Genomic DNA, 16805 nt, shown 5'->3' on the forward strand with positions numbered 1-16805 from the left:
CCCTCCCTACTCGGGGGCTGTGGATCAAGAAACTTGTAGATTCAAGGAATAGAGGTGGGGTTGGGTTTTAACACCCTTACTGCCTTGATCACGTCTGCCTACTTCCCTTAAAAATATTTGCAAACTATCACTCTTTTCAGCCTCCTTTGGAGCAGTTGCTGCCATTTTCTGAGTCTAGAAGCTTGTGAATTTTTCCCGACAGCTGTGGTGCCCAGCATAGCCCCTTAGGCTTTGTGTCACTGGTGGTTGGGAAAACAGGCACTTGGCTGGACAGATGGCTGTCCCTGGCAGAGGCCTGACAGCCCTCCTACCTCTCACCTCTTGCCTGTGGTGTTTGGCAGCCAAGTTGGGCCTCATGACTCCAGAGACAGGGGTGGAGCCTGGATTGCGCGCTGTGGGGAGGGATTGACAAAAGTGACCACTTAGAGCCGTGAACCTCAACCTCTTGGACGCCTGGCTGGAAGTCGGCAGCCTTGCTTCCTGTGACCTTGGGGCTCAAACAGGACAGAGCCCAGGGGGCCCAGTGCACAACCGCCTTCAAGCCTTTACCTTTTTTCTTCATTGCTCCTCCTCTGTCGCTTCTTCCCCGCCCCCCACTGCCCGAAACTGCTTCCTGGGCCGGAACTGTTTGGCTTTTTCCTGCCCCAATTAGGGCTGTGGGTGGGGGTAGGGAGGTTGGCGTGGCCTTTAACTTTCTGGGGACATGGAGCCCAGGAAGGCGGTACCTGGGGTGCACAGCTGCGGGCCTCGGGTGGCCGCGGGGTCAGGGACGGCGGCGGAGCTCGTGTACCATCTAGCGGGGGCCCTGGGCACGGAGCTGAAGGAGCTGGCGCGCCGCTTCGGGCCGGAGGCGGCGGCCGGGCTGGTGCCGCTGGTGGTGCGGGCGCTGGAGCTCCTGGAAAAGGCCGCCGTAGGGCCGGACCCAGACTCAGTGAGTCGCCGCCCTTTCCCCTGGCCACCCGCAGGGCTGGCGGGAGCCTCGGCCTCACAGCCTGGACTCCCCAGCTGCAGGTGTCAGCGCAGCAGGCCGAAGTGGAGCTGCGGCGGCTGCGGGAGGAGAACGAGCGCCTCCGCAGAGAGCTGCGCTCCGGCCCACAGGGTGAGTGCGGGCACCGCCAGGGGGCGGGGCGGGCGGCTCCGGGCCTCCTCCCCAGGCCGCTGCTAAGAACGCCCCTTCCTCAGAGGAGCGGGCTCTCCTGAGGCAGCTCAAGGAGGTGACCGACCGCCAGCGGGACGAGCTCCGGGCGCACAACCGAGATCTGCTCCAACGCAGCCAGGAGACCGAGGCGGTGAGGGCGGGGCGGGGCGGGGCGGGGCGATGGGCGTGAGCGGGGCTCTCCACCCAGCCCACCGACGCCCCGCCTACCTCCTCTTTGACTCCGCCCCCAGCTGCAGGAGCAGCTGCAGCGCCTCCTGCTGGTGAACGCGGAGCTGCGCCACAAGCTGGCAGCGGTGCAGACCCAGCTGCGCTCCGCGAGGGACCGCGAGGGAGAGCGGGAGCTACCGCACCAGGGGGCGGTGGAGCCGGCGCGGGACCGTGCCGGGGGGGCCGGGGACGCACAGAGGCGGGGGTCCGAGCGGGCAACCGCCGACGCTGGAGCTCCGGGGACCCCTGAGGACCAGGTGAGTGCCCATGGCAGTCCTCACAGGTCTGGCACTTGGGCACTCGGGCTGGGTTTGTCGTCCTGCCTAGCGGGTCCATCAGGAAGTTGGTAGGTGGGGGATCCCTGGGTGGCTCAGCGGTTTAGCGCCTGCCTTTGGCCCAGGGCGCGATCCTGGAGTCCCGGGATCGAGTCCCACGTCGGGCTCCCGGCATGGAGCCTGCTTCTCCCTCCTCCTGTGTCTCTATCATAATATCATAAATAAATAAATCTTAAAAAAAAAAAAAAAAGAAGTTGGTAGGTGGCACACGAGTGCGCGTCTCCAGCCGGTCCCTGCTCCCACGCTGGCCAGAGCACCGGGCTGTCGTCATCTGTCGCAGCTCCCTTACCTCCCCAAGTCTCCCGGCCAGTCGCTCCCTCTAGCATTCCTGTGATGGCCCGGGGAAAGGGGGGCGCCGGCAGAGGCACCCCTCTGACCCAGCCTGTCCCTCTGCAGGCGGCTGCCCTGCAGCAGCCAGGGCGCCCTTCCGAGGCAGGACAGTGCAGCTTCAGTCGAGAGGAGCTCGAGCAGATCCTTCAGGAGCGGAATGAGCTCAAAGCCAACGTGTTCCTGCTGAAGGAGGAGTTGGCCTACTTCCAGCGGTGAGGGCGGTAGGCAGGGGCTGGGAAGCTCAGGGGCTCCACTCACACTTGTCCTGGGCCTCACATCACCAGCTCCGTTCCTTAGTTCACTGATCTACCCATCATGATATATGGCAGGTGCTGTGCTGGACACTGGGAAGACATGAGTCACACAGCCCCTGCCTTCCTGGAACTTCTTCCAAATGGGGTAGGAGGTAGTAAAAAACACAGCAGCTGTGAAAGATTCCTAGGGGCATCACCTAAGCTAAGTCTGAGGGATGTCAGCAAGGCAGAACATTTCAGAAAAGGAGAATGTCAGGCACAGGTACTTGGGATGAAACCTACTGCTGGCATTCCTGCTGCTTACTCTGCCTCTTTTCCTCCTCGGGTAGGGAGCTACTCACAGATCACCGGGTCCCTGGGCTTCTCCTTGAAGCCATGAAGGTGGCTGTCAAGAAGCAGCGGAAGAAGATCAAGGCCAAGATGTTAGGGATCCCAGAGGAAGCAGAGAGCAGGTAAGTCCCTGCCTCCATTCCCACTGAGCCAACCCCTTCTCACTCTTTCCGCTGAGCCTGATGCTTCAGCCTGGTCATGCTCTAACCCATCTTAATCACCCCTTGGGCCTACCACCTTAGCTTCATAAATTCCTGAGCCTGTCACCTAGCCTAGTCCCTTCTTAAACCTGCTTACCTGGCCTGGTCACCCCTGCACCTGCTGTCCAGCCTGTCCTGCTGAGCCTACCACTCTGGCCTGGTCACTCCCTGAGCCTGCCACTCTGGCCTGGTCACCCCCCCCCCCCCGAGCCTGCTGTCCAGCCTGCACCCTTCTCTCTGGATTGCACTGTTCCCACTTGCCATGCTCACTATACATTCTGCTGAAAAAATCTGGTAACACTGCTTTTCCACATTAATTTTTCACTTTCCTGTCTTGGCTGGATCTGTTTGTTTTCAAAGGGTTAAGACTTTAATTATAGCCATGTCAGAGCCTGCTCTGAGGCTATAAAATAAAAGCCTCAAGATGTCCTTCATCTCCCTAGCACCTCCTTCTCTCCAGCCTTGGGGGTCCCATAGTCACTCTATCATCCCTTGGCTGTTCCTGGGTACTATGCAGAGGTCTGAACATAGTTAGATTCCTGTTGTCCCCAGGGCCTTGATGAACAATCCCCACATCTCCTCTCTTCTCTTCTCTTCTCTGCCTCAGTGAAGATGAAGACAGCTCATGGCTCCTGCCGTCTGGCAATAAGGGGGCCCACCCTCCACCCACTGAATCCAGAATCCAGCGTTTGTATGTTGGGGGAAGAGGAAGGGTGAGGGAGGGGCCCCATCTTTGTTCTTTTCCCCTTTCCTGTTCCACTGACATCTTGCTGTCCTGAGCTATAATCATGCCACTCCCTCCATTGGCCCTGGCTCCTTGGCCTCCTCAATACCTCATGCTGCCCTTTCTTCCTATTGTATCCCCTTTTCTCACCACTCCCTGCCCTGAGCCCATATCCTTGACCTCTCTGGCATCCAAGTTCAAAGTACCTCTTGGTTCTCTCCCTGCCAGCTTTGGCCTGTCCTATCAGGGTGAAACAGAGGCCCCTGAAGCCCAGACCAGCACGGTGCCCAGTGAGCTAAGGGGAGAAGAGGAGGCTCTACAGGAACTCCATATGCGGCCTGTGGGCAGCTCTACAGTCCTCAATTCCTGACTGGCTCTGCTCTGCACTTGATGAACAGCTTTCTCTGGGGGTCTCAGCAGCCCCAGAGACCTGACTTTGGAATCTGGCTATGGGTGGATGTGTGGCCTCAAATGAAGACAGGGCTCCTTCCTTCTCAGCCTTCCCCAGGCTCTTTCCCAGTTCTGGCCTGAGCCAGGGCATGATGAAGAGCTCAGCCTTCCCTGTATCTCTGTGCCAAGCCTCAGGGGCCAGATAAAAGTGCTTCCTCTTGGAATCTCAGTTTTCTTATCCATAAAATAGAGCTACCTACCTCCCAAGGGTGTGTGAGCATGGCCTGAGCTAATATAATAAAGTAGCTGCCCATGATACCCAGAAACTGTCCCATGTCTGTGTGTTACTGGTCTGCTCCTACCTGGATCTGCCAGGACCAAGGGCAGGCTGAGGTTTCCTCACAGGGTCTTGTTGGTTGTTAGTGGGTGGGGAGCTTCTCCTGCTAGGGCCTCACTTGGGTAATATGACCTAATGGAAAGACGTGGCTCCCACTCTCACCCTGTACTTTTGCCTGTCCCCAGTATCCTGGGACATCTTCCTGCCCCCTCCAGACTGAGACCAGCCCCTACAGCCCCCACTCTGCCTTCACCACAGCTTTCCTTTTCATCTGGTGTCTGGTCTTCCCAGCACCCACCTACCCGCCCTTTTAGGGAGGTGCCGCATGGCAGCCCGCCCCCTTCACACTGGTTTCCTCAGGAAAGGCCTTGGAAGGAAGCAGGGAGGGGGGATGGGAGCCGTGGGGGCCAGACTAACAGGAGCCCTCTCGCTGGACTGGCCGCCATGGGACTGAGGCTGCTCCCACTGTTGCTGCTCTGGACACAGGGGACCCAAGGGTCCAAGCTGGACCCCAATGGACAACATGTCTGCATGGCCAGCAGGTGGGTCTTTGTGGGAATCTGATGTGAGGGTGGTGGGTGAACTGGTGTTGAGGCATTGCATGGAAGAAGGACATGAGGGAAGAGGTCATGGGGCTGAAGGGAAGGGGGCTTGGGGACAGCCTGGAGGGTGGTGGGTAGTCCAGGCAGAAAGTGGGAGGGCCCGGGAAGGAAAGGGAAGGGATTAGGGACACCAGGGCTGTGACTCTCGGCTAGACCTGCCTGATGGGGCTGAGGCAGCCTCCCACATCTCAGCCAGAGACAGTGATCTACCTACAGAGCCAGTCTGTCCCCCAGCTGACCCCTCTCTGTCCCACAGCCCCTCTGCTGAGCTCCAGTGCTGCCCAGGCTGGAGGCAGAAAGATCAAGAATGCACTATCCGTGAGTAGCCAGAACGGATACGGATCCCCACCCGAGAAGAAAAGAGGACATAGCCCAGTGACCCTTTCTTCCTCCCGTCCTGGGGCCTATTTCCCCTCCTGAGACCTAGAGCTAGAGTCCATCCTGACACACACACACCCCCAGCCCTGAGGGAATGGCTCTTGAGGGGGCAGAGGACTGGGAGCCAGTGAGAGGGGCAGAGTGTTCACCTGTTGGGCCATGCCACTGTCTTTTCCACCTGGGTGGGATGTTTTTCAGCCATATGTGAGGGGCCAGATGCCTGCCAGGAAGATGAAGTATGTGTGAAACCGGGCCTCTGTCGATGCAAACCTGGATTCTTCGGGGCCCAATGCAACTCCCGTGAGTCCTGAGTTTCACCTGGAGGATGATGTTGCTAGGCAGAACCTGGGAGCCAGGGAGGCAAAGCGGGTAGAAATGTGATCTCAGAACAGCAGGGCCAGAATCCCTCCAAGCTTCACTGAGGAAATTGAGGCCCAGAGTCCGGAAGTGAGGCATTGCCCGAAGATGGCCTGAGTCATCTGGTTTTTGCCCATATCCACAAAGCCCTCCCCAGGATTTCAGTTTTGTGACTTTCAGGTCATGTTCAACTTCTCAAAAAAGATACTGGTGATCCTTGTTTTTTTTTTTTTTAATTTTTTTATTTATTTATGATAGTCACAGAGAGAGAAAGAGAGAGAGGCAGAGACATAGGCAGAGGATGAAGCTGGCTCCATGCACCGGGAGCCCGATGTGGGATTCGATCCCGGGTCTCCAGGATCGCGCCCTGGGCCAAAGGCAGGCTCCAAACCTCTGCGCCACCCAGGGATCCCTGGTGATCCTTGTTAATTGCAAAATGGACACATTCTCAGGCTCCGGCTCCCTCAGGTGCACTTTATACATGCCTGGAGGGTGGAAGGAGACCCCTCTCTGGTACAAAAAGGGGCATGGGAAAGGATTTGGTGGGCAGGGTGGCCAGAGAGCAGGAATCAGGGCTGAAAGGGGACACTAGGGGCCTATGTGGCTTCCCTTGTGAACCTCACGGTCAGCATCCAGGCCGGGGTGGACACTCGGGATGCTCAGTTCACCCCCAGTGGGGTGGGTTGGGGATGGGGGAGGGAGGATGGGCATGAAGGCGAGGAAGGGGCATGGATGAAACCCTACTTCTGTGTGACTCTGGGCAGAGCTTCTCCCACTCAGCCACTTGAAGAGTATGAAGTAGGAAGCTGGGCTGCTGCAAAGGGTTTTTGTAGTTTGGAGTCTGAGGCAGGAAGTGGGCTGTGCCCCAGGAGGTTAGGTTGCCAGATGTTCAAGGGGCCGTCTGAGGCTCTTGGGGGTGGGCCTGGCGCCCCCCTTTCTTGTGAGCCCACCGACCTCCTTCCCCACCTCACCCCACCCCCGCAGGCTGCCCGGGCCAGTACTGGGGCCCCGACTGCCGTGAGATCTGTGCCTGCCACCCCCATGGCCAGTGCGAGCCGGCCACGGGCGTGTGTCACTGCCAAGCGGACCGCTGGGGCGGCCGTTGCGAGTTCGCGTGCACCTGCGGCCCCCACGGGCGCTGCGACCCCGCGACGGGCGCGTGCCGCTGCGAGCCCGGCTGGTGGTCGCCCACCTGCCGCCGTCCGTGCCAGTGCAACCCTGCGGCGGCGCGCTGCGATCAGACCGACGGCTCCTGCCGCTGCGAGCCGGGCTGGTGGGGCCGCCGCTGCAGCTTCCGCTGCGCCTGCCACGGCTCGCCGTGCGCGCAGGAGAGCGGCCGCTGCGCCTGCCGGCCCGGCTGGTGGGGCCCCGAGTGCCGGCTGCCGTGCGAGTGCGTGCGTGGCCGCTGCAGCGCCGCCTCCGGCCAGTGCGCCTGCCCGCCCGGCTACCGCGGCGCCCGCTGCGAGCTGCCCTGCCGCGCCGGCAGCTACGGGCCTCACTGCCGCGACAGGTGAGCGGGGATGCGGTGGGGGAGGGGAGGGGAGGCTATGGGGACGGGCGGCGGGGGCGGGGGCGCAGGGAGGGCGGGGCGCGGCGCTCTACGCAGGGACTGACGCGGACGGGACGAAAGCGGGGAAAGACCCGGGATGCTCTAGGGTCAGCCCCGCCCAGCCCTTCGTCCGGTCACTGTGATCAGACGGTAGTAGTGCCAGCAGCTGTACTTAGATAAAAGATGAACCCCGTGACAGACGATGGCAGGGTCCCTTTACAACTTAGTACCTTGCAGACTTTGGCCGCCCCACCCACAATAAAAAATCCGTTTTCGGGGCGTCTGCAGGCTCAGTAGGTAGAGCTTGCAGCTTCTGATCGCGAGGGTTGTGAGTTCCAGCCCTGCGTGGGGCGTTGGGCACGGCGTTTACTTAAAAACAACTGAAAACAACACAACATGGGACTCCCGGGTGGCTCAGTGGTTGAGCGTCTGCCTTTGGCTCAGGACATGATCCCAGATTCCTGGGATCGAGTCCCACGTCGGGCTTCTTGCATGCAGCCTCCTTCTCTTCCCTCTGCCTATGTCTCTGCCTCTCTTTCTGTGTCTCTCATGGATAAATAAATAAAATCTGAGAAAAAAAAAAAAAAAGGAAAAGTTCCTAGCAGAGGAGATCCTAAGAGTTTTTGTCACAAAGAAAAAAAACCATTTTCCCCCTTTTTTGTACCTGTATGAGATGAGGGATGTTAACTAAAGTTACCGTGGTAATCATTTCACAATATATGTAAGTCAAGTCATTATGCTGTACACTTAAAGTTACACAGTGCACTATGGCAGTTACATCCCAAAAAAAACCTGGAGAAAACTTTTCTTTTTAAAGATTTTATGTATTTATTGAGAGAGTGAACAAGGGCTGGAGCCAAGGGGAGGAGCAGAGAGAGAAGGAAAACCAGACTCCCAGCTGAGCTGGGAGCCCAACAGGGGGCTTAATCCCAGGACCCTGGGTTCATGACCTGAGCTGAAGGCAGACGCTTAACCAACTAAGCCACCCAGGTGCCCTGAAAACATTTTTTAAACATAAGAGAAACTTGAAATTATAGTGTTGGAAACAGGCGTGTTTTAAATTTTTTTAAGATTTTATTTATTTATTCATGAGAATACACACAGAGAGAGAGAGGCAGAGACACAGGCAGAGGGAGAAGCAGGCTCCCCATGGGAGCCTGACTTGAGACTGGATCCTGGGTCTCCAAGATCACGCCCTGGGCTGAAGGTGGCGCTAAACCACTGAGGCACCTGAGCTGCCCGCATGTTTTAATTTTTAAGCATTTTCATGTTATGGGATAGGAGATACACTGAGTCCCAATCATGCTAGACCTCAGAGATAGCATGGATAGGAGGGTTGAGAGGAGAAAAAGGGTAAGAGGGAACACTGAAGAGAAGGTTGGCCAAGCTAACTTGGCTGTTCTGGGTGGATTGGGAGCTCTTGGTGACCCTGGAACCCTGGGAAGGCTGGGTCCTGGAATGGGAAGTTAGAAGGAGAGGGCTGGAATCCTACAGAAATTATCTGTCCAGGCTTATTGTTGTACAATACGGGGAAACTGAGGCTCAAACCTGCCTGAGTGCCTCAAACCTGGATGTTCTCCAATGTCCCTGGAGGCCTGGGTGGATACTTCTTCCATCCACTCTACAGTGCTTGCATGAACTCCTTCTCTCCCCAGCTGTGGCCACTGCAAGCAGAAGGAGCCATGCTCTGCAGACACAGGCAGCTGTGAGTCCTGCGAGCCAGGCTGGAATGGGACCCAGTGCCATCAGCCCTGCCCACCTGGCACCTTTGGCGAGAACTGCCGGCAGCAGTGCCCCCACTGCCAGCGTGGGGAGGCCTGTCAGCCAGACACTGGGCACTGCTGGCGTTGTGATCCTGGGTGGCTGGGGCCCAGGTGAGAGGGCTGGCTTTGTCAGGGTGGGGTGCACCTTCCTTCAGGATCCTCATTCCAGCTACACCCTCTGGAATAGCTGGCCCCTCCCCCAACACACACATTCACAGCCTTGGGGGCCTGGCTCCTGGTGAAGACTGAGGGGAGAGACATGGTGCTGATGAGGCTTCTTCCCCACTTGGGTGTCCTACTCTCTTCTCCCTCTAGGGATCTGTAGTCTGCCAATCTTAGTTTTGGCCCCGGTTTAAGGCCCTGTTTACACCTGAGCTTCACTGCTGAGGTGTAGACAGTTGGGGCCCTGAGTCCAGAAGCATGGAGGAAGTTGGGTAGGACCCTTCTGGGGGGGCTCTGCCCTGCCAGGCCTGGCCTGGCCTGCCGAAAACCGAGTCTCACCTCACCTCAGGTGTGAAGACCCCTGCCCGATTGGCACCTTTGGGGAGGGCTGTAGCTCTACCTGCCCCACCTGTGTTCAGGGGTCCTGTGATGCTGTGACTGGGGAGTGTGTCTGCAACACTGGCTACTGGGGACCCAGGTGAGGACTGGGGCCCTGACAGGGAGATGGGGCCTGGGTAAGGCCTCTGTCCAGTCTGTTTCCTGAATTTCTCTTCCTGGGCTTCTCCACCTCCCAGATACCCACCCAGCATACTCATAACTGTGAAGTTATTCCTTCTATTGTGAGGTCTGCACCTTCCAAAGTAGGGTCAGAGTGATGCTTAATCTAAAAGGCCTGGCTTCCTAACTAGGTGGGGGAAGTTATTTAGGGGAAGGACTCCAGCTCCATTGTTGTTTCTCTGAGGTCTTTAGGTGGTCAAACATAATCAAGGTCAATGTCTCCAACGTCAGGTTTCCTATCTCTAGGACAGAATGGAAGAGACCTCATTTTATGGAGGAGAGGACTGAAGCCCAGAGTATGGGGCAAAGCTGGTCTCAGACCTCCAGACCTGGAAGACTTTTCTCTGGATGCCATAGGCATCTTGCTTATTTCACGTTAATGCTAGATATGCTTGGGATAAGGATCATGAGAGGTGGATCTTGCCCGAAGAGTATACTCTGGGGGACTGGGGGCCAAGGGGCAGCTTGTGGGTGGGCTCTCCGGATGATGGGCTTAGGGGCTAGGGGATTCTCCCTAACACTGCCAGGGATACTAAGAATGTGGCTCAGTGGTCAGAGGAGTCTGGTTGAGCATCATCCAGGGGAGTCTGTATGGCAGGGGGTGGGGATCAGGGCCCAGAAATTTACCTTCTCCTGGCCCCTGCCCACCTCTATCTCCTCTCACTGAGCCTTCAGCCTGTATCTCTTGTCACCACATAGCTGCAACACTTCATGCCCATCTGGCTTCTATGGCAACAACTGTTCTATTCCTTGTGAATGCCCAGAGGGACCCTGCAATTCTGTCTCTGGGACCTGCCAGCTGGGTAAGGTGGAAAGGAGGGTGCAGGGTGTAGTAACCAGGGCCCTTTATATGGCTTCAGGGATATATCATTTGCCAGGGAGGCTGGGTTCACTTTGGAGACATTCCCTATGCCTGAAATATGTATGGGTGCTTTGGGGAACCCCTGAAGGTATGACAGCCCCTGCCTCCTGAGAAATCAGGCTAGATCCAGGAAATGAGCAAATAACTGTCATGCCTGATAGAGGGGATGTGTATTAGGAGCGACAATAGGGAGCAAGGGCTTGTGGAACAGGCCAGGGACCATCAGCAGGGAGGGTACCTTGGGGAGAGGGCCTCTGGGCTGAGTCCAGCCTACATCTCTCAGAAAAAGGGGAGGGCCCTACAGGGAAGGGCCTGGGGAAGATTCTGGGGAGGAGGTAACTTAGAGCTGGAGATGAGACCTGTTGTATGGAAGACAGAAGGCCCTGAATATTTGTCCATCCCCCACTCTCCCTAGGGCCTCATGGTCAGGATGCCACCCTCATCGCAGGCATCCTTGTGCCTCTGCTGCTGCTCCTCCTGGGCATCATCTTCTGTGCCTGCTGCTGCTGGGCTGCCCGGTTGGACCCCAAGGACAGGTGAACTCTGGCTTGTCCCTTCCCCACCCCCAGCTCAGGCCACAGGATGGGGGCAGGCTGGCATCCAGGTTCCTTTTAGGGGTGGGGAAGGGCTGGTCTCATCATACACTTAAGTCAGAGGTAATGAGGTAGTTGGCAGTGGCCGTGACCTGGAGACACCAAGTCAGCTGCCTGCCTTCCTTGGAAGCCTTCCATAGGCGAGTTTCCACCTTGCATGAGCGTGAGCAGTGGGCACTGGGTGCCAAGCTGGTGAAACTCAAACCTGTAGCACATGGCTGAGGGTATATTAACAGGGGCCAGAGGAGGAAGGTGTGGGAGGGAGGCAGAAGTAGCAGGGCAGCTCTGGGCAGAGAGGGGAAGAGACCAGGCCTCCAACCCCCCATCTCCCGAAAGGAGGGTGATGTAAAAGTCTGAGCAGTGGTTTAGCAGAGATGGTGGCTTTCTGAGAAAAGGAGATAATAGGAAGGATTAGAGCGGCCTGTGGGGGTATGGGGGCCTGCTGCAGGAGAATATTGCTTCCATGGAGCTTTGTTCCTTTACAAAATCTCTTCACATTTCTTGGTTCCTTGGAGATCTGCAGCAGCTAGGAGGTTTGGTTCCAAGCAGGAGTATGGGGACAGGAGGATTAGCATTTTCAATTCACAGAGGAGGATGTGGAGGCCTGAGGTGACCCTGCCTGACCCTGGCACATCACAGAGCCCATGCTGTTTTTTTGGATTCTCTCTGTGGTGCTCTCTTATTAGTTCATGCACTAATCCTTGAGCATCCTCCTCTGTGCTATGGGATATTCACAGATGACAGACCTACTAGCCCCTCCCTGGGGCACGGAGCCTGGGGGTGGGGGTAAGGACAGGCTTCTTGGAGGTGGTGGCCCTTCCAGAAATGTAGCTGCACTGGGACTCAGTGGTGGGTAATAACACAAAGCTGCATCTTGGGGAACCCCATCTTTGGTGCCTGGCATTCCAAAGAAAGGTCTGATAGATAGGAGGTGTCCCCACTTGACAAATGAGGAAACTGAGGCCCAGAGAGGTGAAGCCTGGACCAGACTGGCTACCCAGGTCTATTTGAATTTTTTTTTTTAAGATTTTATTTATTTATTCATGAGAGACACACACAGAGAAAGGCAGAGACACAGGCAGAGGGAGAAGCAGTCTCCATGCAAGGAGCCCGATGCGGGACTTGATCCTGGGTCTCTAGGATCATGCCCTGGGCCAAAGGCAGGCACTACACCGCTGAGCCACCCAGGGATCCCCTCTATTTGAATTTTGAATTCAATTCAGTGCCCTCTGTGCCAGGCCTAAATCTCACACTCAATAGTTTGGATTTTACTCTGTAGTCAAAGGGAAGCACAGAAGTAGGCAGTCACTCTGTCACACTGCCTCTCTCACATTAACCCCAGGACCGGGAGGGTCCTGGTCCTGCTAGTGGTCACCTGTACTGACTACCCCATGTGCCCTCAGGCCAGCAAGTGACAGAGCTGCTATGTCCAGGATGAAGCTGCAGGTCTGGGGAGCACTGAGCAGCCTTGGCTCGGCGTTGCCCTGTGGTTCCTTTGGCAGCCACAAGCTTCCCTGGGTGACAGGTCAGTGTGGACGCTGCAGGTCCGGGGCTGGGACGGGGCAGGGTCTTCCACGGAGCCCCACGTCTGACCTGGAGCCCTCTGCAGTCTCACACCACGACCCGGAGATCCCCTTCAACCACAGCTTCATTGAGCCGCCCTCTGCAGGCTGGGCCTCAGACGACTCCTTCTCTTCTGATCCTGAGTCTGGAGAGGACGAGAGCCCTGCCTACTGCATGCCACCCCAAGAAGGTAGCCCTCCAGTAGCCCGCTCGTCCCAAGCAGCCCTGCCCACTACCATTTCTTTATTCATTCAGCAAATGTGTATCAAGTGCACATTCCAGTGCAGGTTAAATTCCCAGCTGTGGGATATGAGAAGGAACAAGACAGACTTCTGTCCTCGCCAAGCTTGGTGTCTGGTGGGTGGTCATCAGGCATGTGTAGGATGGAGTGATATAGGGTTTGATGGGGAACATACAAATCAGGGCTCATCATTCAGCCATGTCAGGGGTGGTTAGGGTCAGGGAAGATGTCTCAATGCTCGTGATTTTGGAGTTGAGTCTAGCAGAATCAGTAGGAGTTAGTTAACCAAGTGACAGTTAAGGAGGGGTGGGAATGGTGGTGTTCCAGGAAGAAGAAACAATGCACGCAGAAGCCCAAAGGTGAGAGGGACAAGACTGTGTGGCACTGAAAGAGTTTTCAGCTTGATTACAGTGTGGTATTAGTTCAAAGTGGGAAGGAGTGGTGAGAAAAGTGTGTACAAGGAGTAGTGTCTATGCGAATAGGCCCTTTCCCTGCCTCTGTACCCTCACCTTCTTCCTTGCCCTATGGATGAGGCTTCCCAGAAGATGCTAAACTGAGTAAACAGGATGAATCGGGGTGGCCAGCCCAGCTCTGGCCAAGTCCTTCTGTCTCCTCTGCCAGGGATGGTCACTGTGGCCCACGGAGAGTTTCCAGAGGCCAGCCTGCCTGAAGGTCCCGTCCCTCCTCCTGAGGACGCCTCCACACCATTTCCCATCCCGCGGACTTCCAGCCTAGCACGGGCCAAGCGGCCATCAGTCTCCTTTGCCGAAGGCACGAAGTTTGCACCACAGAGTCGCCGAAGCTCAGGGGAGATCTCCAGTCCTCTCCGAAAGCCCAAGCGGCTCCCCCGGGGGGCCCAGCTGGGTCCTGAAAGCCAGGAGGCTGAGGAGTCCATGGGCTCAGAGAAAGCAGAAATGGATGAGACCCTTCCTGGTGCTGCCAGCCCCAGGGATTCAGCCACTGGCCGCCGCCGCCTCCCCACGCTTGGTGGCTGGACAGTGGCTGAGCGAGTGGAAGCCATTGAGGGCAGTGTCCTGGAGGGCTCAGGCTCCGTGACCACGATCTATATGTTGGCAGGGACACCCCAGTTATCTGAGGGACCTGTCCGGTCTGTTCTCCGACGTTTTGGTAGCTTCCAGAAAGGCCAGGCAGAGCCCAAGGTCAAGAGTGCCATTCCTAAGCCTCCACGCCGGGCCCTTAGTCGAAATAAGGGCAGCCCCGGGCTGGCCTCTGGCTCTGCCATTCAGAGTCCCAGCTTAGCCCCGAATGATGAGCTCACTAGGCCCTTGGAGTCTGCTGGAACTGGGCCAGAGGAAGTGGCCAGGGGGCTAGGGGATGGCAGCAAGAGCTCAGGGAGGGCCCAGGAGCTGGCCCCTGAGGGTGGCTCCCTAGAGCAGGATCCCCAGAAGCTGGCGGATGAGGAAGGGCAGGAGGAACCCCAGTATGAGAATGTTGCACCCATCTCTGGGCCACCAGCACCCTGAGAACCTAAATTTGGGGAGTGGGAAGTATATGGATGGAGGGTAGGCATCTGAACTGCCCCTGGATCAGATCGTGTTTTGCTGGAAAAATATCTCAGGGCCAGGAAAGACATACTGGAGCCTCTGCCCTTTGATAGGGAACTGTCAGAGTGGAGGCCAGTTGGCTCTGGGCCCTGGCAGTGCTCTGGGAGAGGTCTGGGAGGCCTGGGCAGAGACCCCACAGGGCAGGGTCAGGAAGGGGAAAAAGGTGACTGCAGGGACTTTTTCTCTGTTGTTCTGGACTCTTTGGGCTCAAAGCCTATTCTTTTCTTCATTGGCAAAACATTTTTCTGAAATGGGAAACAACCTAAATGTTTGATGATAAAAGATCGGTTAAAGAAAGATTGCTTATGATAGGTTCCTAAACAGCCACGAAAAATCATATTGTGTAAGAGTGTTTAATACGGGAAATATGGGAGACTGTTAAAAAAAAAATATGGGAGACTGTTTATGCTATCATGGGAAGTGTAAAAAATAAGATTTCTTTTTATAAATTTCATTTCTTTTTGTTTCAGGCTCCATGTTTAGAATCTTATTTTGTGTGTATTTTGTAATTTACGGACTTTTTTTTTTTTTTTTTAAGATGTATGTGCATAAAAAAGATTTGAGGGAGGGACGCCTGGGTGGCTCAGCAGTTTAGCACCTGCCTTTGGCCCAGGGCGTGATCCTGGAGTCCTGGGGTCGAGTCCCATGTCGGGCTCCCTGCATGGAGCCTACTTCTCCCTCTGCCTGTGTCTCTGTGCCTCTGTGTGTGTGTCTCATGAAAAAATAAGTAAAATATTAAAAAAAAAAAAAAAGATTTGAGGGAAAGGCATCAAATGGTATTTTTTCTTCTGGGAGATGAGATTGTGGCTGATATTTTCTTCTTAAACTTTTGTATTGTTTTAAAATTTTCTTTAGTGAGGTCAGCATTCTTTTTACTTTTCTCACTAGATTTAATAAAACAAATTTAAAAAACAATGTTCTTTGCTAATAATAAGAAAGTACTAACATTATAGACATGTATAAAGTAAAAAAGAGATTTCCTCTTTCCCCAGGGGAGCCTGAGGGACAGGGGAGGGACCATTGTCACTGAATGCCTTTTGGTCTTGCTCTGAATTATTTTCTCACATGTTGAATTACCTAGTCAGGACAGAAACAGCAGCTTCCTCTTCTATCCCAGTGCTCAGAGTCTTGTGAACACTTTATATCCTTCCTTTCAGATGTTTTTCTGGGCACATGAAAACAAAAGATCATATCATTGTACAACTTGCTTTTTTACTTAATATATCCTGGATGTCTTTTGATGTTCAGTAAATATAAAACTACCTCTTTTTATAAAAAATGGCTGCATGGAATGTCATCATGTAGAAATAACACAGGTTATTTAAACCTATCCCTTACCCATGGAGATTTGGGTTGTTCCTAATCATTTTGATACAATAAATGATGCAGTGTACAATTCTGTCCATATTTCTTTTTGCACTTGTGCAAGTTTTTCTGTAGAAGAGATTCCTAGAAGTGGAATTGCTGGGTAATAGGATAAAACATTAAATATTTGGGTACTTTGGGCAGCCCAGGTGGCTAAGCTGTTTAGCGGTTTAGCGCTGCCTTCAGCCCAGGGTGTGATCCTGGAGACCCCTGTCCCACGTTGGGCTCCCTGCATGGAGCCTGCTTCTCCCTCTGCCTGTGTCTATCATGAATGGATAAATAAAATCTTAAAAAAAAAAAAAGATTTGGGTACTTCAAATTGCCCTTCAAAAAAGTTACATGGTTTGGTATTCTCACAAATGAGGGCAAGATAGATTTCCCCACACCCAGTCTTATAGGATGAAATGGTATTTCATTATTTTAGTACAAGAAAAATAATCAGTATGCTAAAGTTTCTTAAAAAGTTAAAATCTGGGGATCCCTGGGTGGCGCAGCGGTTTGGCGCCTGCCTTTGGCCCAGGGCGCGATCCTGCAGAACCGAGATCGAGTCCCATGTCGGGCTCCCGGTGCATGGAGCCTGCTTCTCCCTCTGCCTGTGTCTCCGCCTCTCTCTCTGTGACTATCATAAATAAATAAAAATTAAAAAAAAAAAAAAGTTAAAATCTTTGTGCCGATAAAATGCTTTTTTGCTTTTAACCATCAAAAATTATACCATTAGGGATCCCTGCGTGGCGCAGCGGTTTGGCGCCTGCCTTTGGTCCAGGGCGCGATCCTGGAGACCCGGAATCGAATCCCACGTCGGGCTCCCGGTGCATGGAGCCTGCTTCTCCCTCTGCCTATGTCTCTGCCTCTCTTTCTCTCTCTGTGACTATCATAAATAAATAAAACTTAAAAAAAATTATACCATTAAAATGGGAATTTCTATAATGATTCTAAGGTTGAGCTTCTTTTTATATCTTTAATAATTATTTGTGTTTTTTT

The 16805-nt window shown here is 54.7% G+C and overlaps 2 protein-coding genes and 1 long non-coding RNA gene across 7 annotated transcripts; 2 read left to right on the forward strand and 1 right to left on the reverse strand.

Annotated features, from left to right (window-relative positions):
• Positions 1-422: 422 nt before the first annotated feature.
• RILP (Rab interacting lysosomal protein) lies at positions 423-4255 on the forward strand. 3 transcript variants are annotated; one of them, XM_072779088.1, is made up of 8 exons: positions 436-931; positions 1006-1099; positions 1183-1289; positions 1390-1623; positions 2098-2243; positions 2615-2737; positions 3423-3506; positions 3768-4255. In XM_072779088.1, the coding sequence occupies exons 1-8, from the start codon at positions 704-706 to the stop codon at positions 3907-3909; spliced, it is 1158 nt and encodes a 385-aa protein (XP_072635189.1). In that variant the 5' UTR covers positions 436-703; the 3' UTR covers positions 3910-4255. The 3 variants fall into 3 exon arrangements, with proteins under 3 accessions (XP_072635191.1, XP_072635190.1, XP_072635189.1); XM_072779090.1 differs by lacking the exon at positions 3768-4255 and having other exon boundaries at positions 423-931; positions 3368-3504; XM_072779089.1 differs by lacking the exon at positions 3423-3506 and having other exon boundaries at positions 426-931.
• A 137-nt stretch (positions 4256-4392) lies between these two features.
• SCARF1 (scavenger receptor class F member 1) lies at positions 4393-15855 on the forward strand. Of its 3 annotated transcripts, none has more exons than XM_072779085.1 (11): positions 4393-4808; positions 5125-5186; positions 5445-5546; positions 6588-7113; positions 8808-9026; positions 9427-9555; positions 10335-10438; positions 10913-11033; positions 12494-12615; positions 12700-12843; positions 13516-15855. In XM_072779085.1, exons 1-11 carry the CDS (start codon positions 4402-4404, stop codon positions 14376-14378), a joined length of 2799 nt encoding a protein of 932 aa, XP_072635186.1. In that variant the 5' UTR covers positions 4393-4401; the 3' UTR covers positions 14379-15855. The 3 variants fall into 3 exon arrangements, with proteins under 3 accessions (XP_072635186.1, XP_072635187.1, XP_072635188.1); XM_072779086.1 differs by having other exon boundaries at positions 12760-12843; XM_072779087.1 differs by having other exon boundaries at positions 12737-12843; positions 13516-13782.
• On the reverse strand, positions 4693-6691 carry LOC140606139 (uncharacterized). Its single transcript, XR_012008545.1, has 2 exons — positions 6348-6691; positions 4693-6088 (listed from the first exon to the last, which is right to left on the reverse strand). It is a non-coding gene; the product is annotated as an uncharacterized lncRNA (long non-coding RNA).
• Positions 15856-16805: the final 950 nt, after the last annotated feature.

Source organism: Canis lupus, chromosome 16, assembly GCF_048164855.1.
Source record: "Canis lupus baileyi chromosome 16, mCanLup2.hap1, whole genome shotgun sequence".
Lineage (NCBI taxonomy): Eukaryota > Metazoa > Chordata > Mammalia > Carnivora > Canidae > Canis > Canis lupus.